General features: G+C 49.0%; 1 protein-coding gene across 1 annotated transcript in view; it reads right to left on the reverse strand.

Moving 5' to 3' along the window:
* Positions 1-22,842, reverse strand: part of Cerk (ceramide kinase) — a 48,874-nt gene that overhangs the window by 10,478 nt on the left and 15,554 nt on the right. The window contains exons 2-7 of the mRNA XM_031352161.1: positions 16,330-16,443; positions 15,398-15,520; positions 9,051-9,176; positions 6,953-7,016; positions 5,484-5,629; positions 2,010-2,084 (exon numbers count right to left, since the gene is read on the reverse strand). Coding sequence (XP_031208021.1) covers positions 2,010-2,084; positions 5,484-5,629; positions 6,953-7,016; positions 9,051-9,176; positions 15,398-15,520; positions 16,330-16,443 — 648 coding nt within the window. The remainder of the gene's footprint in view (positions 1-2,009; positions 2,085-5,483; positions 5,630-6,952; positions 7,017-9,050; positions 9,177-15,397; positions 15,521-16,329; positions 16,444-22,842) is intronic.

The raw sequence follows: 22,842 nt of genomic DNA on the forward strand, positions 1-22,842 counted from the left end.
GTTTTTCGAGACAGAGTTTCTCTGTGTAGCCCTGGCTGTCCTGGAACTCACTTTGTAGATCAGGGTGGTCTCAAACTCAGAAATCCGCCTGCCTCTGCCTCCCAAGCGCTGGGATTAAAGGCATGCGCCACCACTGCCGGGCCCTCCTTCATTTCTTAATCTGTGTCCCTCCCGAAGCTGTCCACTCTGTCAGACAGAGAACCACATTCCTGGATGGAGGAGGATCATTCTTGGGCCCAGGGTATGTATGTGGTTCAACCTCAAAAAAACGAGCTCTCCAGTGACAAAATGTGGCTCATATTTCCAAGCAAGGTTTGAGAATCGTTCTGAATGGACAGAACAGAATGTGGGGGGAGGGGGGAACCCATGTTCCTGAATAGAAGAAAAGTAGGCTTGAGGTTGAAAACAGGTGCACAGTGTTAGCATTCTGTCTAAACTCCACCCCACAGGAACCTGGCAATAGCCAAGCAGGCCTGATCCACTATAAAGGGGGCTGCTTGCCCCCTCCTCCCTCTCTTGTTCTCCTCATCTCTTGCTTCTCTCTTGCCCTCTTGGGCTCTTCCCTTCCCTTCCCTATTCTCTTCCTCCTCTCTGCTTGAGCTCCTGGCCATTTCTCTACTCTCTCCCTCTCTCGGCCTTTCTCTGCCGCTACTACCCTCTCAACTCCCCTCCCCATGTCCTGAGTAAACTCTATTCTATACTATATCATCATGCAGCTGGTCCCTCATGGGGAAGGGATGCCTCGGCATGGGCCCGCTGAGACACCCTCTTCCCCCATACCTCACCACACATCCATAGAACATATTCTATCTCGCTTTATCTTTTTATAAACACATCACACAGTACTTAAAACACAAAACTTGCCAGCTGTGGAGGCACACAAAGCTGCACCCAGGAGCCTGAGGCTAGAGGACTGTGGATCTGAAGCTATGTAGAAAAGGCTTATCTTACAAAATAAAAATTACACTTGGGAAACAGGTAGGCAGAACCCTGTGAGTTCGAGACCAGCTTGGTCTACTTAGCAAGTTCTAGGCCAGCTGGGGCTACATGAGACCCTGCCTTACAAAAAAAAAAAAAAAGACGAAACAATAAAATCCCAAGTGTTCATCTTAAAATACAGCATTTCCATTTTTCCATGACTGCAAGTAATACAGGACACTGCAAAGAGAGATGGGATGGGCGGGGGACACCAGCCATTTCTCATAAGCTCCCCTCCCACCGCCCCACCCCCTCCACCCCCTGCTATGCCTCCTGTGGGTTTTCTCTGTAAGACTGGAAGAGGGGCTGGGTGTGTATGTCACTCAAAGGAGTCACTCACCCTGGAGCCTTGCAGGTGTTTCACAATGGGGATTAGCCCTGGTAGCTGGCTTAGGGAGGAGAGCATGAGAAAGCAGGGCCACCAAGGAGCTAGCAGGGGACGTGGGGCTGGTTGTGGGGCATTCACTTGTATAAAACAGGACTCGGCCTGCAGATCAGCAGCTAAGGTATCTCCATGACACAGGGCAACAGCAGGAGAGCTTCGAGGAGCTCCAGGGAGGATCCAGCATTGATGGTGTAGCAGAAGCCAGAGGCCTTGAGCCAGACCCATGACTCACTGCAAGGAACATTTGCCAGTAAAGCTGTTTGGGTAAAAGGGTAAACTGTGACAAACCACAGCCTCCAGGGCAAGATGGCTTTCTTTATGTTTTGTTTGTTTATTTTTTTCTTTTGCAGGGGGCATTACAAAGGACAGATGAGCAGTATTGAAGTGCATGATGTGAAATTCATAAAGAATCAATAAAAAGTGAAAAGAGACAACGACAGGACTTGGGACTGGAAAGTTGACTCAGTAGTTCAGAGCACTTGCTGCTGTTGAGGACCTGGGTTTGATTCCCAGCACCCACATGGAGGCTCACCACCTCCTTGGGCACCCGGCATACACTTGGTACACAGATGCACACACAGGCAAAATGCTCATACACATAAAGTTAAAAAAATAAAAACTCAGAAAAAAAAAAGATGGGACTCACCAATAATGATGTGTAAAGCCGACGTCTCTGCATCATTTGTGCCCACTGTTGAGTAACACACGCAATCTGTGGACCCTGCAAAGAGGACAAGAAAGTCCTTAGCGCTGATGTGACTGTCCAAAAATGTAACTGACTTCCAGTCAGGTGAGTGACACCTTATCCTGTCCTTCTGGGACCCCGAAACAGCTGGAGAATAAGAGGAATTTACCCACAAGATGAATGCTAAAAATACTTAAAATGCCCTATGACTGGCCAGATGGTGGTGGCACATGCCTTTAATCCCAGCACTTGGGAGGCAGAAGCTGGTGGATCTTTGTGGGGCTGAGGTCAGCCTGGTCTACAGTGCAAGCCTCAGGGTAGCCAAGGCTATACAAAGAAACCCTGTCTCGAAAAGGCCTTATAGTAATGTTGCAGAGAGTCGTAAAGTGGCCTGCAGCAGACCTGGACAGAGACTGCTCTAAACCCTCTTTCCCTCCCTTCTAAGGCTCTAGAAGGTAGGTGGCCCCTGCCCACCGTTATATAGCTGGCAATAGTTCCTCACAGCCCAGCCTAGACCTCAAGAACATAGGGAGCCTGCACAGAGCGCCATCATGGGGAAGCATACAAAACAAAGTTAACTGTGAAAGTGTCTTTGGTCTGTTTGTTTTAGCAGTTGATGTATTTATAAAAAGATAAAGAGAGGGTCCCCCCTCTATGTTCTATGGAGGTGTGGTGAGGTTTGGGGGAAGGGGGTGTCTCGGCGGGCCCATGCTGAGGCATCCCTTCCCCACCCCAGCCACAGGACGGTATAGAATAGAGTTTATTCAGGGGATAGGGAGGGGAGTTAAGAGGGTAGTAGAGGCAGAGAAAGGCAGAGAGAGAGAAAGAGAGAGAGAGAGAGAAAGAGAGAGGGAGAGAGGGAGAGAGAGAGAGAGAGAGAGAAGAGAGAGGGATCGAAGAATAGAGGCTGGCCATGAGCACATGGAGAGAGAGGGGGGAAGGGGATGGGGAGAGAGAGGGGCAAGCAGCCCCTTTTATAGTGAGTCAGGCATAACTGTGGGGTGGGGCATACCTGGCTGTTGCCAGGTAACTGTGGGGCAGAGCTTAGACAGAATGCTAATAGTAGTAGTATTTATTTATTTTAGGTGTATGAGTACACTGTTGCTATCTTCAGACACACCAGAAGAGGCCACTGGATCCCATTACAGATGGTTGTGAGCCACCATGTTGTTGGCAGGACTTGAACTCAGGACCTCTGGAAGAGCAGCCATCTCTCTTAACTGCTGAGCCATCTCTCCTCTCCAGCCCCTGGTGTCTTCATTTTTATTGTCACCTTGTCACAGCCTAGACTCATCTGGGAAGAAGGAACCTCAACAGAACTATCTCGATCAGATTGTATGGCCACGTCTGCGAGAGGTTACCTTGAGTGACGTGGGAGGACCCAGCCCACTGTGGGTGGTACTATCCCTAGGCAAAAGCTTAACTGAGCATGAGCCAATGGGCAAGCTAGTTAGCTGCCTTCCTCCATGGTTTGTTTCTGTTTTGGTTCCTGGCTGAGTCCTTGCCATGGCTTTCCTTAATGATGGATTGTGACCTGGAAGTATTAGCTGAAATAAACCCTTTCCAACCTAACTTGCTTTTGGTCAGAATGCTTTTCCGTAATAACAGAGAAGTAAGTAAAACTAGAGCCTGGGATGACTCAGCTTTGGCGCAACACTACCGCCATCTTCTTTTTTTTTTTTTTTTTTTTTTTTTTGCTGGATGCACACACAGGGAAGAGTCTTCAGCAGCCCAGACCCCACCCTGTCCCCCCATCCACATTGCCCCACCCTGCAGTCCTCACAGTGGCATCAAGCAAGAATCTAGTGCCTAGGGCTGGCAAGCCTAGGGCTCAGCGGGTAAGAGCACTGACTGCTCTTCCGAAGATTCTGAGTTCAAATCCCAGCAACCACATGGTGGCTCACAACCACGCGTAATGAGATCTGACGTCCTCTTCTGGTGCGTCTGAAGTCAGCTACAGTGTACATATGTATAATAATAAATCTTTGGGCCAGGCAGTGGTGGCGCATGCCTTTAATCCCAGCACTTGGGAGGCAGAGGCAGGTGGATTTCTGAGTTCGAGGCCAGCCTGGTCTACAGAGTGAGTTCCAGGACAGCCAGGGCTACACAGAGAAAAACTGTCTCGAAAAACCAAAAATAAAAAAATATAAAAATATAAAAATAAATAAATAAATAAATAAATAAATAAATAAATCTTTGGGCCGGAGCGAGCAGGGACTGAGCGAACAAAGTTGACCAGAGCGAGCAGAGGTCCTAAAATTCAATTTCCAGCAACCACATGAAGGCTCACAACCATCTGTACAGCTACAGTGTACTCACAGGAAAGACTAGACCTTGGGCACAGCACCTACTGGGCAGAGGTCAGTTCCCCGAGGCTCTGCTCAGTGGGGTCTAGAAAGGCTGGTACTACGAAAGCACCACAAGTATGGGGCTCTACATCTTTAACTGGGAAACCAACTTGTCTTCACTCGGGGTCTCTCAGCCAGCCTGCTCTCATTAAGGAGGACTGGGTCTCCAGTGAGCATGCTCACCAAGCCTGTAGATGGAGCTCCTCCCTCAGACACACCCAGGCATGTGCTTTCCCAATCTCCCCAGTAACCCGGTGGAGGTAAAAATCAACATCATCACACTGGATTTTCTAAGAACTAGGAGCTCTCTCTCCCCCCGCCCCCTCTGTTTTGGTTTGGTTTTTATAGACGGGGTTTCTCTGTGTAGCCCTGGCTGTCCTGGAACTCACTCTGAAGACCAGGCTGGCCTTGAACTCAGAGATCTGCCTGCCTCTGCCTTCTGTGAGTAGGGATTAAAGGATAGTGCCACCACAACTTGCTGGCTCATGCCTATCTAGCGTCTTTATACAGACCGTCTGTATAATCTGGGTCCCGCTGGGATCAGCTTCTTCCCAGACACACAGTCATGATCTTTCTGCTATCCAGGCATTATCTTGCAGAAAGGAGTGTAGTTATGGAAATAACTTTTTAAGATTAATTATTGATTTTTACTTTCTGTGCACTGATGTTTTGCCTGCGTGTATGTCTTTGTGAGGGTGTTGGATCCTCGAGTTACAGAGACTTATGTGTTGTCATGGGGGTGCTGGGAATTGAACCCAGGTCCCCTGGAAGAGCAGCCAGTGCTCTTAACCGTAAGCCATCTCTCTAGTCCCCTGAGAAATCACTTAAAACAAAACAAAACAACAAAAACAACAACAAAAAGAGGGTTTGATGTAGCCTAGGCTGAACTCACTATGTAACGGAGGATCATCTGGAACTTGCTTCTGCTTACCGATTGCCCTGACTTGAAGCCCTAATCCTGGATGGAATCTTTACTAATGAAGCGGGGGCAGTGGTGTGACCATCTGACTTCATATGCCCCGTGGCTATGCATGCAGATCTCCTCCTAACTTCAACAGCGGGAGAGGAAGCCGTATATGTACCATACCTGCGGGGATGATGCCGATCCTCAGGGTACTGGGCACCAGCACGGCTCGGGGGTGATTGGGGTCAATACCAGCGCTCTGCTGCGTCCTCCCAATTACCCCATGCAGCACCTCGCTGAACATGCCGTCCCCGCCTACACACACGATGCTGCAGGAGGAGCATGGGTTTGGTGAGCCTTTACTTGCAGTAGCTGGGGTTGGGGTGACGGTCGAGAGGGGTAGGGGGTAGGGGTGCTGGAGTCAGCTTGCAAGACTGGCCTGCCAGACATTTGGAAACAGTTTCTGGACCCCTCCCTGTGTGATGAGGTCCTGCCAGTCTGCCTAATTTGCTTTTCCAAACAGGATTCTTCACAAACCCTGGCTTTTCCTGCTAGGGATATGGAATTCTGGTGGGTTCTAAGCAAAAGCTATACAAGTGCCAGGGCCTCGTCACCCATTATCCAAAACCTATGGTTTGGGGGTTGCACGGATGGCTTAGTGGTCAAGAGTATCCACGGCTCCTCCAGAGGACCTGGGTTCTATTCACAGTACCCACATGGCAGCTCACAACTGTCTATAACTCCAATTCCAAGGAACCTGATGCCCGCTTCTGCCCTCCAGGGACACCAAGCTTGCATAGGGTACATACATTTACATACATGCAAGCAAACCAACACACACGTAATATAAAAAAACAAAAACAAAACAAAACAAAACAAACTCTAGCTTGGGCTGGGATAGCTTAGTGGCAAAGCACCCGCCTAGCACACAAACACCCTGGGTTTGGTCCCCAGCACTGCAGAAGTAGATATTAAAGGTTAAAAGATGTTGTGTGTTGACAGTCAAGCTTTCCAGGGAGAAAGAGCACCCAGTGTGGTAGCTGCTGAGTGGCCCTCATAGGGCGTCGGACCCCATTACAGACTGCTGTGAGCACCATGGGGTTACCAGGACTTGAACTCGGGACCTCTGGAAGAGCAGCCAGTGCTGTCAGCTTGTCACAACCTTATCTCACCTGGGAAGAAGGAACATCAACTGAAGAACTGTCTTATTAGGCCATGTCTGTGGGAGGTTGCCTTGATTGATGTGGGAGGACCCAGCTAGTTGGGTGGCCTCACTGTGCCCAGGTAAAAGCGGAAGTCTGCTCCTGTTGTCAACACCCCCCCCCCCAGCCCTGGGCACAGTCTTGGGAACTCAGGAAACAGGAATAGAGGGGACCAGGTGAGAGCCAGGTCATATAAGTAGGTAAGGAAAGCTAAGGGGAGATGGTGGGTGGTCAGGACAGGGTTGGTTTACAATGTGCTGCCAGTGCTGGGGATGGCTGGAGGGCAGCATGGAGATGTGTGCACATGGATGTGGAGGACAAACGTGTCCTATGATATGGAGGAAAGGTGGAGGACATGCCCACAGTCCAGGGCAACCCAAAAGCTCCCACAGGGTAGGTCTTGGATATTGTTCACTGCCTGTGACCAAGAGGGAAGCAAGTGTAACTCACCCGTCATAGCTGTCTATGTTGATCTCATATAAAGTCTCCTTGGCTTGATTGGCATGCTCAGTAACTGTGGGGGAAATGTTGCAAGGGGACCGTTTATCTTCGCTTCTTGGAACCCGTGTGTAAGCTAACTGCCAACTGATGGTAGTTTATAAGAGGGCCCAGAAAGCTCCCAGGAAGATTTCTCATGAGAAGTCCCACCCCAGACTTGCCTCACTGCCTTTTTACAAAAGAGTAAGGCGGCCTCTGTGAGAAACGGTCATCTCAGGATTCATTCTACTAGGCAAAACCAGACATTCTTGGTGCTAGCATTCCTTCTAGGCTCCACTCAGCAGTTACCTGGCACCAGCCAGGTAAGCCAGGCTTACTTTAAAAGGGGCTGTCTGCCCCCTCCTTGCTCTTCTTCTCTCTGTCTTCTTCTCTCTCTGACCCCTTTCTCCTTCTCTCCCCTTCTCCCTCGCCCCCCTCCACATGCTCCTGGCCGGCCTCGGCTCTCTCCCTCTCTCTCCCTTATAAAACACAACACTTGGCACATGCCAATTAATATTGTTATTTTTAATTTATGTGCATGAGTGTCTGCCTGCACAGATGTATGAGTACCGAGTGCATGCAGTGCCCACACGGGAGGTGTGTGGATCCCTCCAGACAGGTGTTACATACAGATGGCGTGCGGGTGGGTGCTGGGAACGGAACCCTGGTCCTCTACAAGAGCAGAAAATGCTCTTATCCACTGAGCCGTTTCTCCAGCCCCAACAAATAATTTCATTGATAGCGATTAACAGTAGCTTGTTACACTTATTCCTTAATATACAGGTCATTTTATTTGCTTGTTTGTTTATTTTTAGAATATATTGGAATGTAAGAAGGAGATAAGGCTAGCCCATGGTCTTTGTGTGCCCAATATGAAAAGGCAAAATTGCTAGTGAAACTTACTGCTCCCAGGAATGACTTTGTGTCTGTGATTCCCCACATCACAATCTCTCATGCTGGAGAATCCTTGGGAAAGCCCCCTTTAATAAAGCTGCTGTCTAATGCTCCTTTGGAGCCACCACGATTTCACGTTCAGATCTCCTGTTGAGGACATCTGCAGTGTTACCAGTACGCTGTTATCATGAAGTGTGCCGGGGATACCTGAGTATCCCAAACTTGGCGTACCTGACTGTGCTCAGATTTGGGAAGCAGGAGATACTGGCACAACCTCTTCATTTTTAGACTTTTGACTTATATTGCTATATTATTATTATTATTATTATTATTATTATTATTATTATTATTATTGTTATTTTGGATGCAGTGTCTTTCTGTACAACCAGGCTGGCCGGCCTCCAACCCTTGTCCTGCTTCAGCTTCCTGAATGCTGGGGTTACAGCCCTGCCCAGCTTCACTGAGTGTCTTACTAGTAGGGTTATACTAAGCCTCCGAAGGCCTGCAGAAGCAGTGGACCATGTCTGTCTCCCTCTCCTAAACCAGCATCTCTCTGATGACAGGAGTGCTATGATGTGGGGTTACAAAAATGATCTATGTTGTGACATTCTGAGACATCCCCTGCTTGTATCTTTTCCTGCAAGGACTTCCTGTCCAAGAATTTTGTTTCTTTTTTTTAATCTCCTCACTGTTCCTGTGAGTACTTTATAGGCAAAGTACATTGAGTACATTAGGGTTTCTTCCATTATTTTATTTATTTATTCACTTTACATCCCGATCCCAGCCACCCCCCACCACAGTACCACTTGAACCCTCCCCCTAGTACATGATTTCCTTTTGCCTTCTTCCAACCCAGTGTATAAAAACCCCTGACTAGGCTCGTAATGACCATCTAGGACAGCCGTTCTCAATCTGGGGTCACGACCCCCACTGGTGTCACCTATCAGAGATTCACATTATGATTGATAAGAGTAACAAAATTACAGTTATGAAGTAGCCATGAAAATTCTTCTATGGCTGTGGGGGGGTTCACCACAACGTGAGGAACTAGATGAAAGGGTCGTGGCGTTAGGAAGGCCGAGGACCACTGCTCTAGGATGAAGCCTCTTCCGGGGTGGCATGGGAGTCCCTCTCCAGCTGATCCCTGCCTACTTGCCCCGGTGTGGGATACACTTACTGATGATCTCTGTGGTGATGGAGGCCAAGGTGAACAGAGGTGCCACTTTTTTTTCATAGATGGGCTTGCCCTGACCTTTCCCTCCGAAAGGGTTGATAAATACCAGCAAGTGCTTTGGTCTTGAAGCTGCAAAACAACATATCGGCACACCGGGTCAGTCACAACGGGCGCAATAAATTCCAGCTCAGTTAGTGCGCCGCCACTGCGGCCACCGCCACCACTACCGCCGCCGCCGCAGCCGCCACCGCCACCAGTAAAGAGCTGATAAGTTTTGACAAAGAGCTCTTGGTTATCAAAGGAGAAAGGGGATCATCTGTTGAGATGAGGGTAGGGTTTCACACACACGGCTGGGGCATCAGGAAGGGCCCTGTCCTGGCCGAGTCTCATGAGGTGAGCATGGACGGCTGTAGCTCATGAGGTGAGCATGGACAGCTGTAGCTCCTTCTGCCCGTGGAAAGGACGGGGCTTTTGAGAACAAGACTGAGACGGGAATACAGAAAAGAGGGCAAGGAGAGGAAGACAGTCACAGGCAGAGACAGAAGGAGTTGATTGGATGCACAATGGGAAGAGATGGTCCCAGAGCACCACGGCCCTGGCTTCAGGCTTTCCCTCAGTCCCCCGCCGGTGGCTGGGTTTCCTGAGGCACCCGTTTTCCTAACTCACATACATCTATTTTGGTTGATGGAAGCACACAGCCACATAGCTCTATCAAATCACAGTAACATGAGGGAAGATGCCCAAGGAAACCCAAGATGAAAGTCTACACCCAAACTTGGACATGGCATCCATCACTGAGCTGTTTAGGTTAGCCAGCGAGGGGCTGCCCCATACCAGTGGGGTTGGGTGAATGGCTAACAGCTAACAATGGAGCACTTACTCATGGAGGGAATGAGTGGCTAACCTCTAGTAGCGACACACATACCCAGAGGGTGGGCGAGTGGCTAACTGTGGGTACATACCCAGAGGTAGGGCACTGCCAAGTGGACAGGTATCAAAAGCACCGTGAATGTATACCACGGGCGTGTACAAGATAGCTCATCCATTTGACTCCATTTGCACTAGGCTCTAGTGGTGAAGAAAGCAAAGCCAGCTGGGAGGGTGCTCGTCTGACTAGAGGAAACTGACATATACAGTGTGTTGGGAGTAGATCATGAGATGGACCTTACAGAAAAGGTAAAAAGAGAGAGAGAGGTGGGGAACAGGAAAGAAAAACGGAAAGGGAGGAAAGAAAAAGGGAAAGGAAGGAAGGAAGGAAGGTCAAACCTTGAGGGAATTTCAGGGGGTATGAAGGTTTCAAAATCTGACAGGCATGGTGGTACACATCTGTAATTTCAATACTTGGGAGCTAGAGGTAGGAAGATCAAGAGTTCAAGGCCAGCCTTGGCTACATAGAAAATCTGAGGCCAGCCTGGGGTATATTAGTCCTACTCTCAAAATAAACAAGTAAAAGCAAACAAATACAAAATGAAGAGACTTACACCATGTCTGTCTCATATTTTATCATTTCTACTGTATCAGAAAACCCAGGTACAGGGCCGAGGAGATGGCTCTGAAAAGTGTTCACTGTGCACACAGGAGGATCTAAGTTCAGATCTTCTGTAGCTACAGAAAAGCCAAGGGGATGCTGGGTAATGGTGGTGCACGCCTTTAATCCCAGAACTTGGGAGGCAGAGGCAGGCAGATCTCTGTGAGTTCCAGGATAGACTGGTCTACACAGTGAGTTCCAGGACAGCCAGGGCTACACAGAGAAACTGTCTTGAAATAACAACAACAACAAAAAGAAAGGAAAAGAAAAGAAAAAAAAGAAGAGAAAAGAAAAGAAAGGAAAGAAGAAAAAAAGAACACGTTAGTGTCTCCATTGTGACCTTTTCCAAAGGACGGAAGAAAAAAAAAAGGCATTTCTGAGTGATTCATAAGAAGTCACTGTGACCTCCAAGGCAAAACCAGACAGGGATGTCATAGAAAGGAAGTCACAGGCCTACTTCTCCCTGCACGAAGGAGAGAAACTCCTAAGTGAGGTTTCAGGAAGTCAGATGCAGTGATAAAGAAAGGGGCGAAGGTCACGGGCAGAATGGCCACTCTGGGAAGAGCATTAACAAGCAGACCCGACTGCTTAAACCCAACACCTGTGACCACCCTGCCCCCCAACAGTCCCCCTTCTGAGATGATTAGGATTCATAGAAGGGAATTCCATTATTGTGAGGAAGCTGACAGGTCCCTTGCATTCCCTGTGGCGTGTCCCCCAGGTCAGGACTGAGACAATGGTGTTGCTGTCACTGCATTGGAAGCCCAGCCTGGGCAGCACTTATAGGAAGGGACAAAAAAAGGAGGTGACCCATGCAAGCCTTAGAACCAATAAGCAGATCTGTCAAGGAGAATCATGAACTTCCATTAAATGCCTACAAACAAGCAATCGAGAAAGGAAAGCGTGGGTCAGGTACGCTGCTTCATTCCTATAATCCTAGCACTTCAGAGGCCGAGGCAGGGGGATCACAAGTTTGAAGCTTTGAACTTGAAGTAGATAGTGAGAACTCTCCTCACCAGAGAACATACTACAACTGGCCTGTGAAAACATATGAACGTATGTCTCAAGCATCGGAGAAATCTAGATTAATAGCACAATATAAAGCAACTAGCCCAGGCACACAGGCTGTGGAGACAGTGGAAGGGACTCAATGGTGGGTGTGTGCAGAGGGACCCTTGGAGATCATCTGGCAGCATCCACAGTCCAGTCCTCAGCACAGCCTGGAGAACTGCCATGGGCTCACATGGAAGCCATGCAGATGAGCCTCAGCCAGAGTGACTGCTATCAGGCTAAGGATGCTAAGCAGCCACAGGAATGAAGAACCACAGCCACAGATGAGACAATGGGACACATGTTACATTCACAGTGTTCTTCTCAATGCCAGGTACGGAAGAGCTGATGCTGATCCGTTTGAATCTATGAAGCATAAAAATGGGTCTAGTTGCTTAGACCTTCCCAGGGTCACGGTGCCATCTGGGAAGGAGTGGGGGCCTAGGGAGTCACGGAGTGCCCTGCCATGCTGTTACGGAATGCTCAGTGTGAAAGTCCACACACTCAGAATACAACTACTTCTCTGTCCGTTTCAATAAAACATTGAAGCAGGGCTGTGGAGGCTGGCTTACAGTTAGGAGCTCTTGCTGTTCTTGCAGAGGACATGGGTTCAGTTCCCAGCACCCACACAGGGGCTCAAAGCCTTCTGTTGCTCTCTCTTCTGGCCACTGTGGGTACTGCACACACACACACACACACACACACACACACACACACACACACACACGGAGTCAAAATATTCAAACACATAAACTTTTAAAAATACATTAAAGGGGACTGGTGAGATGGCTCAGTGGGTAAGAGCACCGACTGCTCTTTGGAAGGTCATGAGTTCAAATCCCAGCAACCGCATGGTGGCTCATGACCACCCGTAATGAAATCTGACGCCCCCTTCTGGTGTGCCTGAAGACAGCTACAGTGTACTCATTTATAATAATAAATAAATCTTTAAAAAATAATACTATTTTACAAAAAAAAATTTAAAAAAATACATTAAAAAAAAAAAACCTCTCTAGGGCTAGAGAGATGGTTCAGTGGTTTAGAGCACTTGCCTTTTACTCAGAGGACCTGGGCTTAATCCCCAGCACCCATATGGTGGCTTACAAGCTCCTATAACTCCAATTGCCAGGCAGGGCTGATGCTTTCTTCTGACCCCTAGGAGCATGGTGCACACGCAGACCAGCAGATGGAATGTTCAGACCCACAAAGTAAAGGGAATGCACGTGAAAAAGGATTTTAAAAATATATTAGCCGGGCGGTGGTGGCGCACGCCTTTAATCCCAGCACTTGGGAGGCAGAGGCAGGCGGATTTCTGAGTTCGAGGCCAGCCTGGTCTCCAGAGTGAGCACCAGGACAGCCAGGGCTATACAGAGAAACCCTGTCTCGAAAAAAACCAAAAAAAAAAAAAAAAAACCAAAAAAAAAAATATATACATATATATATATATATTAAACAGGGCTGGGGTGATAGTGCGTTCAATAACGTGCTTTCAGAGCAAGCACCAGGACCAGTTCAATCTCTAGGGTCTATGCTCATAATTTTCCAAGAGCTAGGTGTTGGTACACACACTTGTGATCCCAGTGCTGAGGTGTGGAGACAAGTGGATCCCCTGGGGCCCGCCAGTCTAGCCTATTTGGTGAGTGTCAGGTGTCAGGCCAAAGAGAGACACTGTCTCAAATAAAAGCTGGAAGACTCTGGAGGAATGATATCTGAGGTTATCCTCTGGCCTCCACACTGGCATGCGCGCACACACGTACAGATAGAGTGACAGACAGGCAGGCAGGCATACATGGGCATCGATAGTAGAACTAGAAGCTAAAAGTAGGGCAGCTGAGAGCAGACTCGTGTGCTGTCTTATGCCTGTGGGAGTTTTCTGGGAGGTACAGAGAAAGAATAAAACCTCCAGCGGGCCAGGTGGTGGTGGCAACAGCATGCGCACGCCTTTAATCCCAGCACTTGGGAGGCAGAGGCAAGCCGGGTCTCGATTAGTCTGAGGCCAGCCTGGTCTACTGAGTGAGTTCCAGGACAGACAGGGATACACAGAGAAACCCTGTCTCAAAAACAAACAAAAACAAAACCAAAAAAAAAAAACCAGAACCCCAAGTATTCCAAGGGAGTCAGAGCCTATATAGGCTCAAGTCTGACTGAAGCTCATGGAAACAAGACTCGGGGGGCAAGCAATAACGGGGCGGGGGTTGGAGAGTGTCGGGGGTGGGGTAGGAGAAGAAGTCTGGAGACCAGAGAGCAGGAGAAACTGGGGCAGCACAGAGAGTAGTAGCTAAGGGACAGAAGGTTCAGAAACACAGGGTGATCTTAGAAGGCAGCAGCGGCGAAGCCAGTCTCAGGGCAAAACAGAATTTAGAAAACCAGTTCTGAACCACCCTAGTGGAGGCGATGGAGGGAAGAGGCCTGGAGTCCAGCTGTTTCAAATATCTAATTACACAGTTTCTCTCTTTCTCTCTCCCTCCTGCTCCCTCTGTTTTTCCCCATCCTGTATTATGTTATGTTATGTTATATTATATTATGTGTGTGGAGGTGAGAAGACAACTTCAAGGAATTATTTGTCTCTTCCTGACGTATGGATTTTGGAGATGGAAGTGAACTTATCAGTGGCTGCACCCCTTTTCTCTTGTGTGTGTGTGTGTGTGTGTGTCCCCAGTGCTTAGAGACAGACTCACCATGCAGCATAGGCCAGCCTGGAATTGAAATGCCCCGCCTCCCTCCCAAGTGCTGGGATCCCAGGTATGTGCCTTTATGCCGATTTTTTATAACTCACTTTTAATTTGGTTTTGTTTCATTTTTATTCCTTTATTTAGTGTGTTTGTATATGGCATGTGATTGCACATGTATGCCTAGTCACACACTCCAGTGCACAGGCAGGATGTGTGGGACTCAGAGCACAGCTTGAAGAACTTGGTTCTCTCCCTCCACCACATAGGGGTCCTGGGGCTTGAATTTATGTCCTCTGTGTTGCTGAGGACATCTCAATGGCCCCTCATCCCACTGAGCCATCTCAATGGCCCTACAATTTACTTTTTAAAATTCATATAGCAGCTGGGCAGTGGTGGCACGAACCTTTAACCTCAGCACTTGGGAGGCAGGACCAGGCAGATCTCTATACGTTTGAGGCCAGCCTGGTCTACAGAGAGAGTTCCAGGATAGCCAGGGATACACAGAGAAACCCTGTTTCACACACACACACACACACACACACACACACACACACACACAAATCATATACTAGTTTAACTCCCCAAAAGGCAAAAAGCTAACTTATACAGTGCTGAGGCTGCTGTCCAAGTCTATAGAATAGCTGTTGCCTTTGTACATAAAATTATAACATGACCCAGTGTGACAAGTGCAATAGGAACAGGCTGCCATGTTCAAGGTGACATGAACTAGAAACGAGGCACTGGGCTCTATGGCACTTCAGAGGCTACACTCCCAGAAAATAAGAGGTCGTTCTCCCACATTCCGTCCAGTCCTCGTTTACACCTGGAAAATATTGGCACCCATCCCACTTACAGAGAAAGATAATGAGGCTTTGGGGCCTAAGGGATTTGCACCAGTCTCCCTACTCATAAGCAGGGGCTGGGCCAGGACTGCAGCTGCAGAGTCTACATGCTTTTGCTCCTCCACTGTCACCCTCTAAGAAGGAAACATAAAAACAAAGCAAAGGGATCCATCACGTCCACCTGGGTCAGGTCCCTGAGTCCCGCGTGCCACCACAGCTGTGCTGCCTGGCAACAAATCCGAAAGCTCGCCCACGTACTCAGGCTCTCCAGCAGCCCACGAAGCGTCTGCAGCCACAGGTGACACAGCTGCTCGTCTGAGCTCCAGAAGGTCACCCGTGCCCACTTCCAGCGGTGGTGTCGTTCTCGCTTCACACGGTGGACTGCACAGAAAACCAACACTAGTTTAGCTGCGTCTACAGCTAGGGAAGGGACCTGTGCTAGCCCCGCAGGAGTCACTTGTCTCCACCCCTTATCTTATTGCAGGGGTGCCCGATGGCCAAACCACCACCTTGAGGAGTTCAGCTGTGCTCCCTTGCAAAAGATCACCCCAGCGAGGCTGGTTGACAGTTTACAACCCATTTATAGAGGCTCAGATGAGGGTAAGAGATGCTCATTTGAATATCCAGTTGCCCTGTGCCACCTGGCAGTGCTGCGCATGGTCAGGAGGCGGGGCCAGAGTATATGAGGGCGGAGGGCGGAGGGCGGAGGGCGGGAGGCGCAGAGGCGGGGTGGGGGGGAGACTAAAGCTAGGGCTCAGGCTATGTGGCTATGAGGGAAACCAAGATCCCTGTTGAGTGAGGCTTTCCCAGGCACAGCCTATTGGCGGAGGGGCACCCACATCTTTGTAAGTAACTCCTCATCTAGGCTCTGTAAGGAAGTCCAATAAATTCATCAGTTTCCCCAAGGGCGAACTTTGGTGCTAAATTGCCTGGGTTTGTCCTTGAGATGTTGGGAGGAGGTAGAATTTTAGCAACACGTGGAGAGACAGAGCATTGTTTACACTCACGTCCTTTACTTCCCCAGCCCAAAAAGCAGATGTTGAATGATTGCTATCAGACTCTATGAAGATGAGCCAGTCACTGGCCTTGATAAGTACCTTTTTCCGCAGTCTTCATGGAGCTAATTGGGGTGAGGGGGTGGAGGGACAGGGGAGGGCTTGGAGGGTTGGCAAACACTGAGGCTCCCTCACCTGTGAATGCGAACGGATTTTCCATTTTTTGCCATCGGCCATTGGAGGAGTATTTCTCACGGACGTCTTTCTCCTCAACAGCGATGATCTCTGACACTGGTACTGAGCAGACATCTACAAAGACATCACACTTAGAAACTAAGGACCCATCACAGCTACAAAGACAGAGGCCCCCAACTCCGAAGGCTACAGATATGCATTCCTACTTTCATTAGAAAAAGTAGAAAGGAAGTCTAGGGTTGACAAGATGGCTCTGCTGTTTAAAGTACCTGCCACCAAGCTTGATGACCTGCGTGGAATCCTGAGATCTGCAGGGTGGAAGGAGAAAACCGGCTTCCCCAGGTTGTCCTCTAACTTCCCGGAGCACACCCTGAGCATGCCCTGGCATAAACCCTCTCCCAGTAAATAAACTGCAATCATTTTTTTTTTTTTTTTTTAAAGAAGGCAGGCAGGAAGGAAGACTGAGGTCATGCCCCTCAGAACAAGAGGCAGTGTGGTGTCATCGGAGGGCAGACTCGAGCTGTGACCCTTTCATAGTCTGTTTGGCCATTTAAGCCACAAGTGCAGATTTCTGAGTTAGCTAGTGCACTATGTAAGACATGTTCTCTGTCCTGAGACTGAAAGTTGGCTCAGAAATCCAAGAGGGATGGAAGACACATAATACAGGATGCCAGGGCCACAAAGTACGTGAGAGTCAGGGTCCAGCCTGTACAGAAGTGTTCCGGAGAGGCTGAGCTCTGATTGGATGCAAGAAGATGGGAAGACTTGGGCCCAGAGGAGAGTTTTCACAATCTATAGATTAAGACTTCTTTGGGTTGCGTCTTAGGTATGGGTATTTACATTACAATTATTTTTCTTTTTTTTAAGATTTATTTATTTATTTTATGTATATGAGTACACACTGTAGCTATACAGATGGTTGTGAGCCTTCATCTGGTTGTTGGGAATTGATTTTAGGACTGTTCTGGTCAACACCACTCGTCCAGCCCAAAGATTTATTTATTATTATAAATGAGCTGTCTTCAGACGCAACAGAAGAGGGTGTCAGATCTCATTATGGGTGGTTCCGAGGCACCATGTGGTTGCTGGGATTTGAACTCACGACCTTCGAAAGAGCAGTCGGTACTCTTACCAGCTGAGCCATCTCACCAGCCCTACATTACGATTCTTAACAGTAGCAACATTATAGTTATGAAGTAGCAATGGAAGAATTTTATGACTCAGTGCAGGGGGGAGGTCACCACAACTTAAGGAACTATATTAAAGAGCTGTAGCATTAGGAAGGTTGAGAACCACTGGCCTAGAGGATTACAGCTCCAGGCAATCTTTTGGTTTGATTCTGTTGCTTTGAGTTAAATAGGATCTTTCTAGGTGTCTCAGGTTAGCCATGGACTCTCAGCCCTCCAGCCTCAGCCTCCTGAGTGCTAGGATTACTGGTATGTCCCATCATGCCTGGTGCCTAACAAGCTCTAACCCAGTAGCCCAGAGAGAGGCAGACTGATCTAAACTTGCTTGACGCATGCTACAATTACTTGACTGGGATCAAAAAGGGAGTTCTAGGCTGGGCACACAGCCGTGGGAAATAACAGGTTCTGACAGAAGCTGTGGGCTGAGGCTATGCGGGTCAAGGGGACAGAGAAGATTACAGACAGCAGCATCCTCTTTGAACACAGGCTGGACTCCGAATGCTTCTTTATGAATCACCTTGTATTTTTGTACAGATGAACATTGCTACCTGCTGGCTTCCTAGGTTGGCTCTCAACCCTGCAGTCCAGCTAAAGATCCTGTGTCTCTGCCAGCACCCGAATTAGCAGGCCATGCTGTGGTGGCGCCCGTGATCCCTTTGTGTTAGCTTTTTCTGAGTTGGTGCCATTGAAATTGGGTCATCAGAACCTGGGAAGGTTCGTCTGAGCCATGAAAGGATTGTAGTCATGCTCCCAGAATCCCCAGAGGCACACACACTGGGGAGGGGCTGAATCAACTGAGCAGAATCAATTCCATTGCCGTGTGGACCCTGTGCCCACCCTGGGTCTGGGGCCACCCTCAGCATTCCTCAGGTGGCTGCCTCCTGGGATTCCCGTTTTTATACCATTGTAAAAAATCCCACCCCATCCAGCTCCTCATTACTCCTGCACAGACGGACAAGCCCTGTGGCAGACATCCAGACACCTACACAGCAAGGAGCTTGGCCACCAGCAGCCAGTTCTCTGACATGGCCCCTCCCCTTCTGCAACCTACACATCTTCCCCATTTCTGGGGGTGTTAACTTGGCCCTCACAGAGCCCCCTCCAAATCCTGCCCCACTTATGACCCTGCACTCAACTCCCTGTACCCACCTGACCTCTGACTGCCTCCTTTCTGCATCACCAGGAGGTGACAGAGGCACATCTCTGTGTTGTTGTGGCTCACCCGCCAGGCACACAACAGGAACTCAGAACAGACCTGAGACAGCGACCCTTTGATAAAGCGACCGGTGCTTTGAGTCTAGGACCATTGAGGGCAGACTTTGAGCATCTCCCAGTGCCTCTCTATTCATAACTGTGACTGTCCCTAAGAGTCAGGTGACAGAAGTCACAGCTGCTAAGCCCGGTAGTGGAGTGAGATAAGCTTCTGATATTCAGAGGACTAAGAGACAACAGTCATGTGTTACATCACAAAATAACTAGAGTGTACAAGTGACCGTTGGACATCCCTCTTAAAAGTGTGCCCATGAATCATGTTTTATCTTACAGATTCAGAGGAAGACTCAGCCCAAGGAAGAAAAGAATAGTGTCTTAATGTCCCTAATGTCACATGCTCTGCTGGCCAGACCCCAAAGGCCATGATGCACCAGGGACCCCACAAAGCCACACAGCCCATGTACATTCCACAGCTGCTGTGGCGCACAAGCCACACCATAGCTCATATGATACTGGCACTGTCCCTTGGTGGGAACAAAGCTCTAAAGCCAGATCCCCTACAAGCATAACCTGAGGGTGGACTGGGAGTTGGAAAACAGCGAACTAGAGTAAGTCACGTGAGCTGTCAGGAGGGACTTGGGCCTGGCAGGGAGGGGCTTGGGGAGATCTTGTGGTCAGGCTAGAGTTTCAGGAGTTTCTGAGAGAGCTACAGTAGGAAGAGGGCAGGCCAAGCAGCAGCGAGGGGCAAGGAGTCAGGGATGCAGGGAGAGAGGGGCCCTAGGATGGGAATGTCATCCAGGAGAGAGTAACAGCACCCTGCTAGGGACTGGGCAGAGCTAAGGGAGTAAGGACTGAGGCTCTGTGGGCACGGAAGGATGGTTCAATAAAAGTGACCTAGCCGGGCAGTGGTGGCACACGTCTTTAATCCCAGCACTTGGGAGGCAGAGGCAGATGGATTTCTGAGTTCAAGGCCAGCCTGGTCTACAGAGTGAGTTCCAGGACAGCCAGGGCTACTACACAGAGAAACCCTGTCTCAAAAAAAAAAAAAAAAAAAAAAAAAAAAAAAAAAAAGAAAGAAAGAAAGAAAAGAAAGAGAGAAAGAAAGAAAGGAAGGAAGAAAGAAAGAAAAGAAAAGTGACCTAACAGAAACCTGAGCTAGCTATCATTGGTAGGGCCATGCTTCCTACAGGCCTGAATCCCTGCACGGCAGACAAGGCCTGAATCCCTGCACAGCAGACAAGGCCACCTCTACATCCAATGCCTTGTCTCAGGAAACTGAGACCGTCAGTCACAGAGGTCAGTGGGGACAACTGAGTGACACAGAGGTATCGGAGGAGCCAGCATCTGATCCTCTTGGGGCAGAATGCCCCTCCAACAAGTTCTCTGCTATGCAGTCTAGACCGTACGGGGAGATGTCCACACACCAGGATGGCCACATGGACACTTGATGACATCAACCACAGCAACTGAAAACAGGCAGGGGGTGGGGGTGGGAGTGGGAGGGGGCTGGCAAACAGCTGGCCAAGAGGCAGGAATTCTGGGCCTTTTCTGTTCCTATAGAAAGCTGAATTTCTCTGGCGTACATCCTCATGCACTGCCAGCAAGGTTAGAAGGTTCACAGAGGCCCGAGATGAGAAGTGAAGTTTTCCCAGACCAGGTAGGCCTCAGGCCCTGGGCCTGTGTCACTGGGAAAGGTGATACTGGGAAAGGTGATACTGGGAAAGGACTGCCCCACAGGGATCTTTCCACTTTGAAGGGGAAGAAATAAGAAAGTCAGGGCTGCTGGGCAGTGGTGGCTCACACCTTTAATCCCAGCACTTGGGAGGCAGAGGCAGGTGGATTTCTGAGTTCAAGGCCATCCTGGTCTATAGAGCAAGGTCCAGGACAGCCAGGGATACACAGAGAAACCCTGTCTCGAAAAACAAAAACAAAAGAAAAGAAAAGAAAAGAAAAGAAAAGAAAAGTCAGGGCTTAGGGCTGACGAGATGGCTCAGTGGTTAAGAGCACTGACTGCTCTCTCAAAGGTCCTGAGTTCAAATCCCAGCAACCATATGTTGGTTCCCAATGAAGACAGCTACAGTGTACTTATGTATAATAATAAATAAATTTTTGGACCAGAGAGAGCAAGGCTGACTGGAGCGAACAGAGGTCCTAAAAACTCAATTTGCAACAACCACATGAAGGCTCAAGACCATCTGTACAGCTACAGTGTGTACTCATATACATAAAATAAATAAATAAATCAAAGAAAGAAAGAAAGAAAGAAAGAAAGAAAGAAAGAAAGAAAGAAAGGAAGGAAGGAAGAAAGGAAGCCAGCCAGGGCTAGGCATAGCTCCTCTGGTCCAAGAGTGGTATGCTGCCTTGCTATAGCACCTGGCATGTGCCCAGAGCCGCCAATTTTCTCATGCCTCCCTGGTCCACACTCACAGCTTGCCAGGCAGCTTCTGCCATGGGTGGTGGGTGTTACCCCAGGGTCTTGTGGATCCTGTTCCTGATCACAGAAAAGCAGTGGCTGACAGTCATTTAGACGAGTCTCCTTCCCTTTAATAAAATAATGGCGGGTTATATTCTGGATCATCACAAAGAATATTAACCTCCTTTCCAGGACCCCACAGTCAGACTGCAGACCAGCCTTAGAGTGAGAACAGTGAGGGTCCAAGACACAAATTGGATGACAGATGCTGTGGCCCACAGCCCTGAGGAGCAAACCCATAGCCCCATTGTGCAGTTTCTACCTGTCCCCTCCCAGGGACCACAGTGCCACTCACTGTGCCAGTCACACACCTGACATGGGGACATAGAGTGCCGTTCCTGGTGCCCCCACCATTCTGAAAGTGGCCCTGTTTATGGTGCTGCAGTCCTGGGTACATGAAATTGGGGCCCCAACCTGTTGTTGGGTACAGGACCAATTCACTCTAACCCCGGTACCCCAACACTTTGCAGATGAGGCAAGCACTCACAAGTGTCCTTGTCCACTCCATTTGGAACTCTGGGTGCGTCCCCATCAGACTGTCACACGAGGGCCTAGCCAATCGTGGACCCAGCCTTGGATTCCTTACTACCAGCAATGTTTTTCAAATCATTCTACATACTTGACCAGAGGGCCCAGGCGGAGCAGTGAGGTCTACCTCGGAGGGTCACCTCCTTGCTGGTGACACAAGCACGGAGAAGTCACTCTCTCCTTCAAGCCAGAGTGAGTTTCTGCCCCCAGAGAATCTCCCCTTTTCCTTCAGAATCCGGAAGTTAGAGTAACCCCGGCCCGATCCTACCTTCACTGCACAGGCCAAGTGAGCTTTGGTAGCGCCTCCCAGGGGCCCCTTCCAGACACCCTTGGCTCATGAGTCTCCCCACCGTTCCAGCTTCTTGTCAGCCCACCGCAGTAATGAACGGCATGGATTGCAAAACACATCACAAGCAGAGTGAGGAAGAAAAGACTGTCTTCTCAGGGTCTGAGGAGATGGTTAGTAGGTGAAATGCTTGCTGAACAAGCACAGGGGTTCAAGTTCGATCCCCACCACCTACTTAGAAAGCCAGTTAGTGCCGGGCGGTGGTGGTGCACGCCTTTAATCCCAGCACTTGGGAGGCAGAGGCAAGCGGATTTCTGAGTTCCAGGCCAGCCTGGTCTACAGAGTGAGTTCCAGGACAGCCAGGGCTACACAGAGAAACCCTGTCTCAAAAAACCAAAAAAAAAAAAAAAAAAAAAAAAAAAAGAAAGCCAGTTAGTGTGGTGCATGTTTGTGATCCCAGGGCTTGGGGGTGGGGGGAGGTAGAGACTGGAAGACAGACCCCAGGGGTTCACTGGCCAGACCTTCTAGTCCCAGGTACCAGGAAGAGAGCCTGTCTCAAAAAACAAGTTGGGGGGCTGGAAAGATGGCTCAGTGGTTAAGAGCGCTGACTGCTCTTGCAGATGACATGGGTCTAACTTCCAGCAACCACATGGCAGCTCATAGCTATTGGTAACTCCAGTGCCAGGAGATCAGACACCCTTTTCTGGCCTCTGTCAGTACCAGGAACACATGAGTACACATACATACATGCAGTCATAACACTCATGAACATAAAATAAAATAAATATAAACAAATTTTAACTAAAATAAACGTGGAGAATGAAGGA

The sequence above is a fragment of the Mastomys coucha genome, unplaced genomic scaffold (assembly GCF_008632895.1).
Source record: "Mastomys coucha isolate ucsf_1 unplaced genomic scaffold, UCSF_Mcou_1 pScaffold11, whole genome shotgun sequence".
Lineage (NCBI taxonomy): Eukaryota > Metazoa > Chordata > Mammalia > Rodentia > Muridae > Mastomys > Mastomys coucha.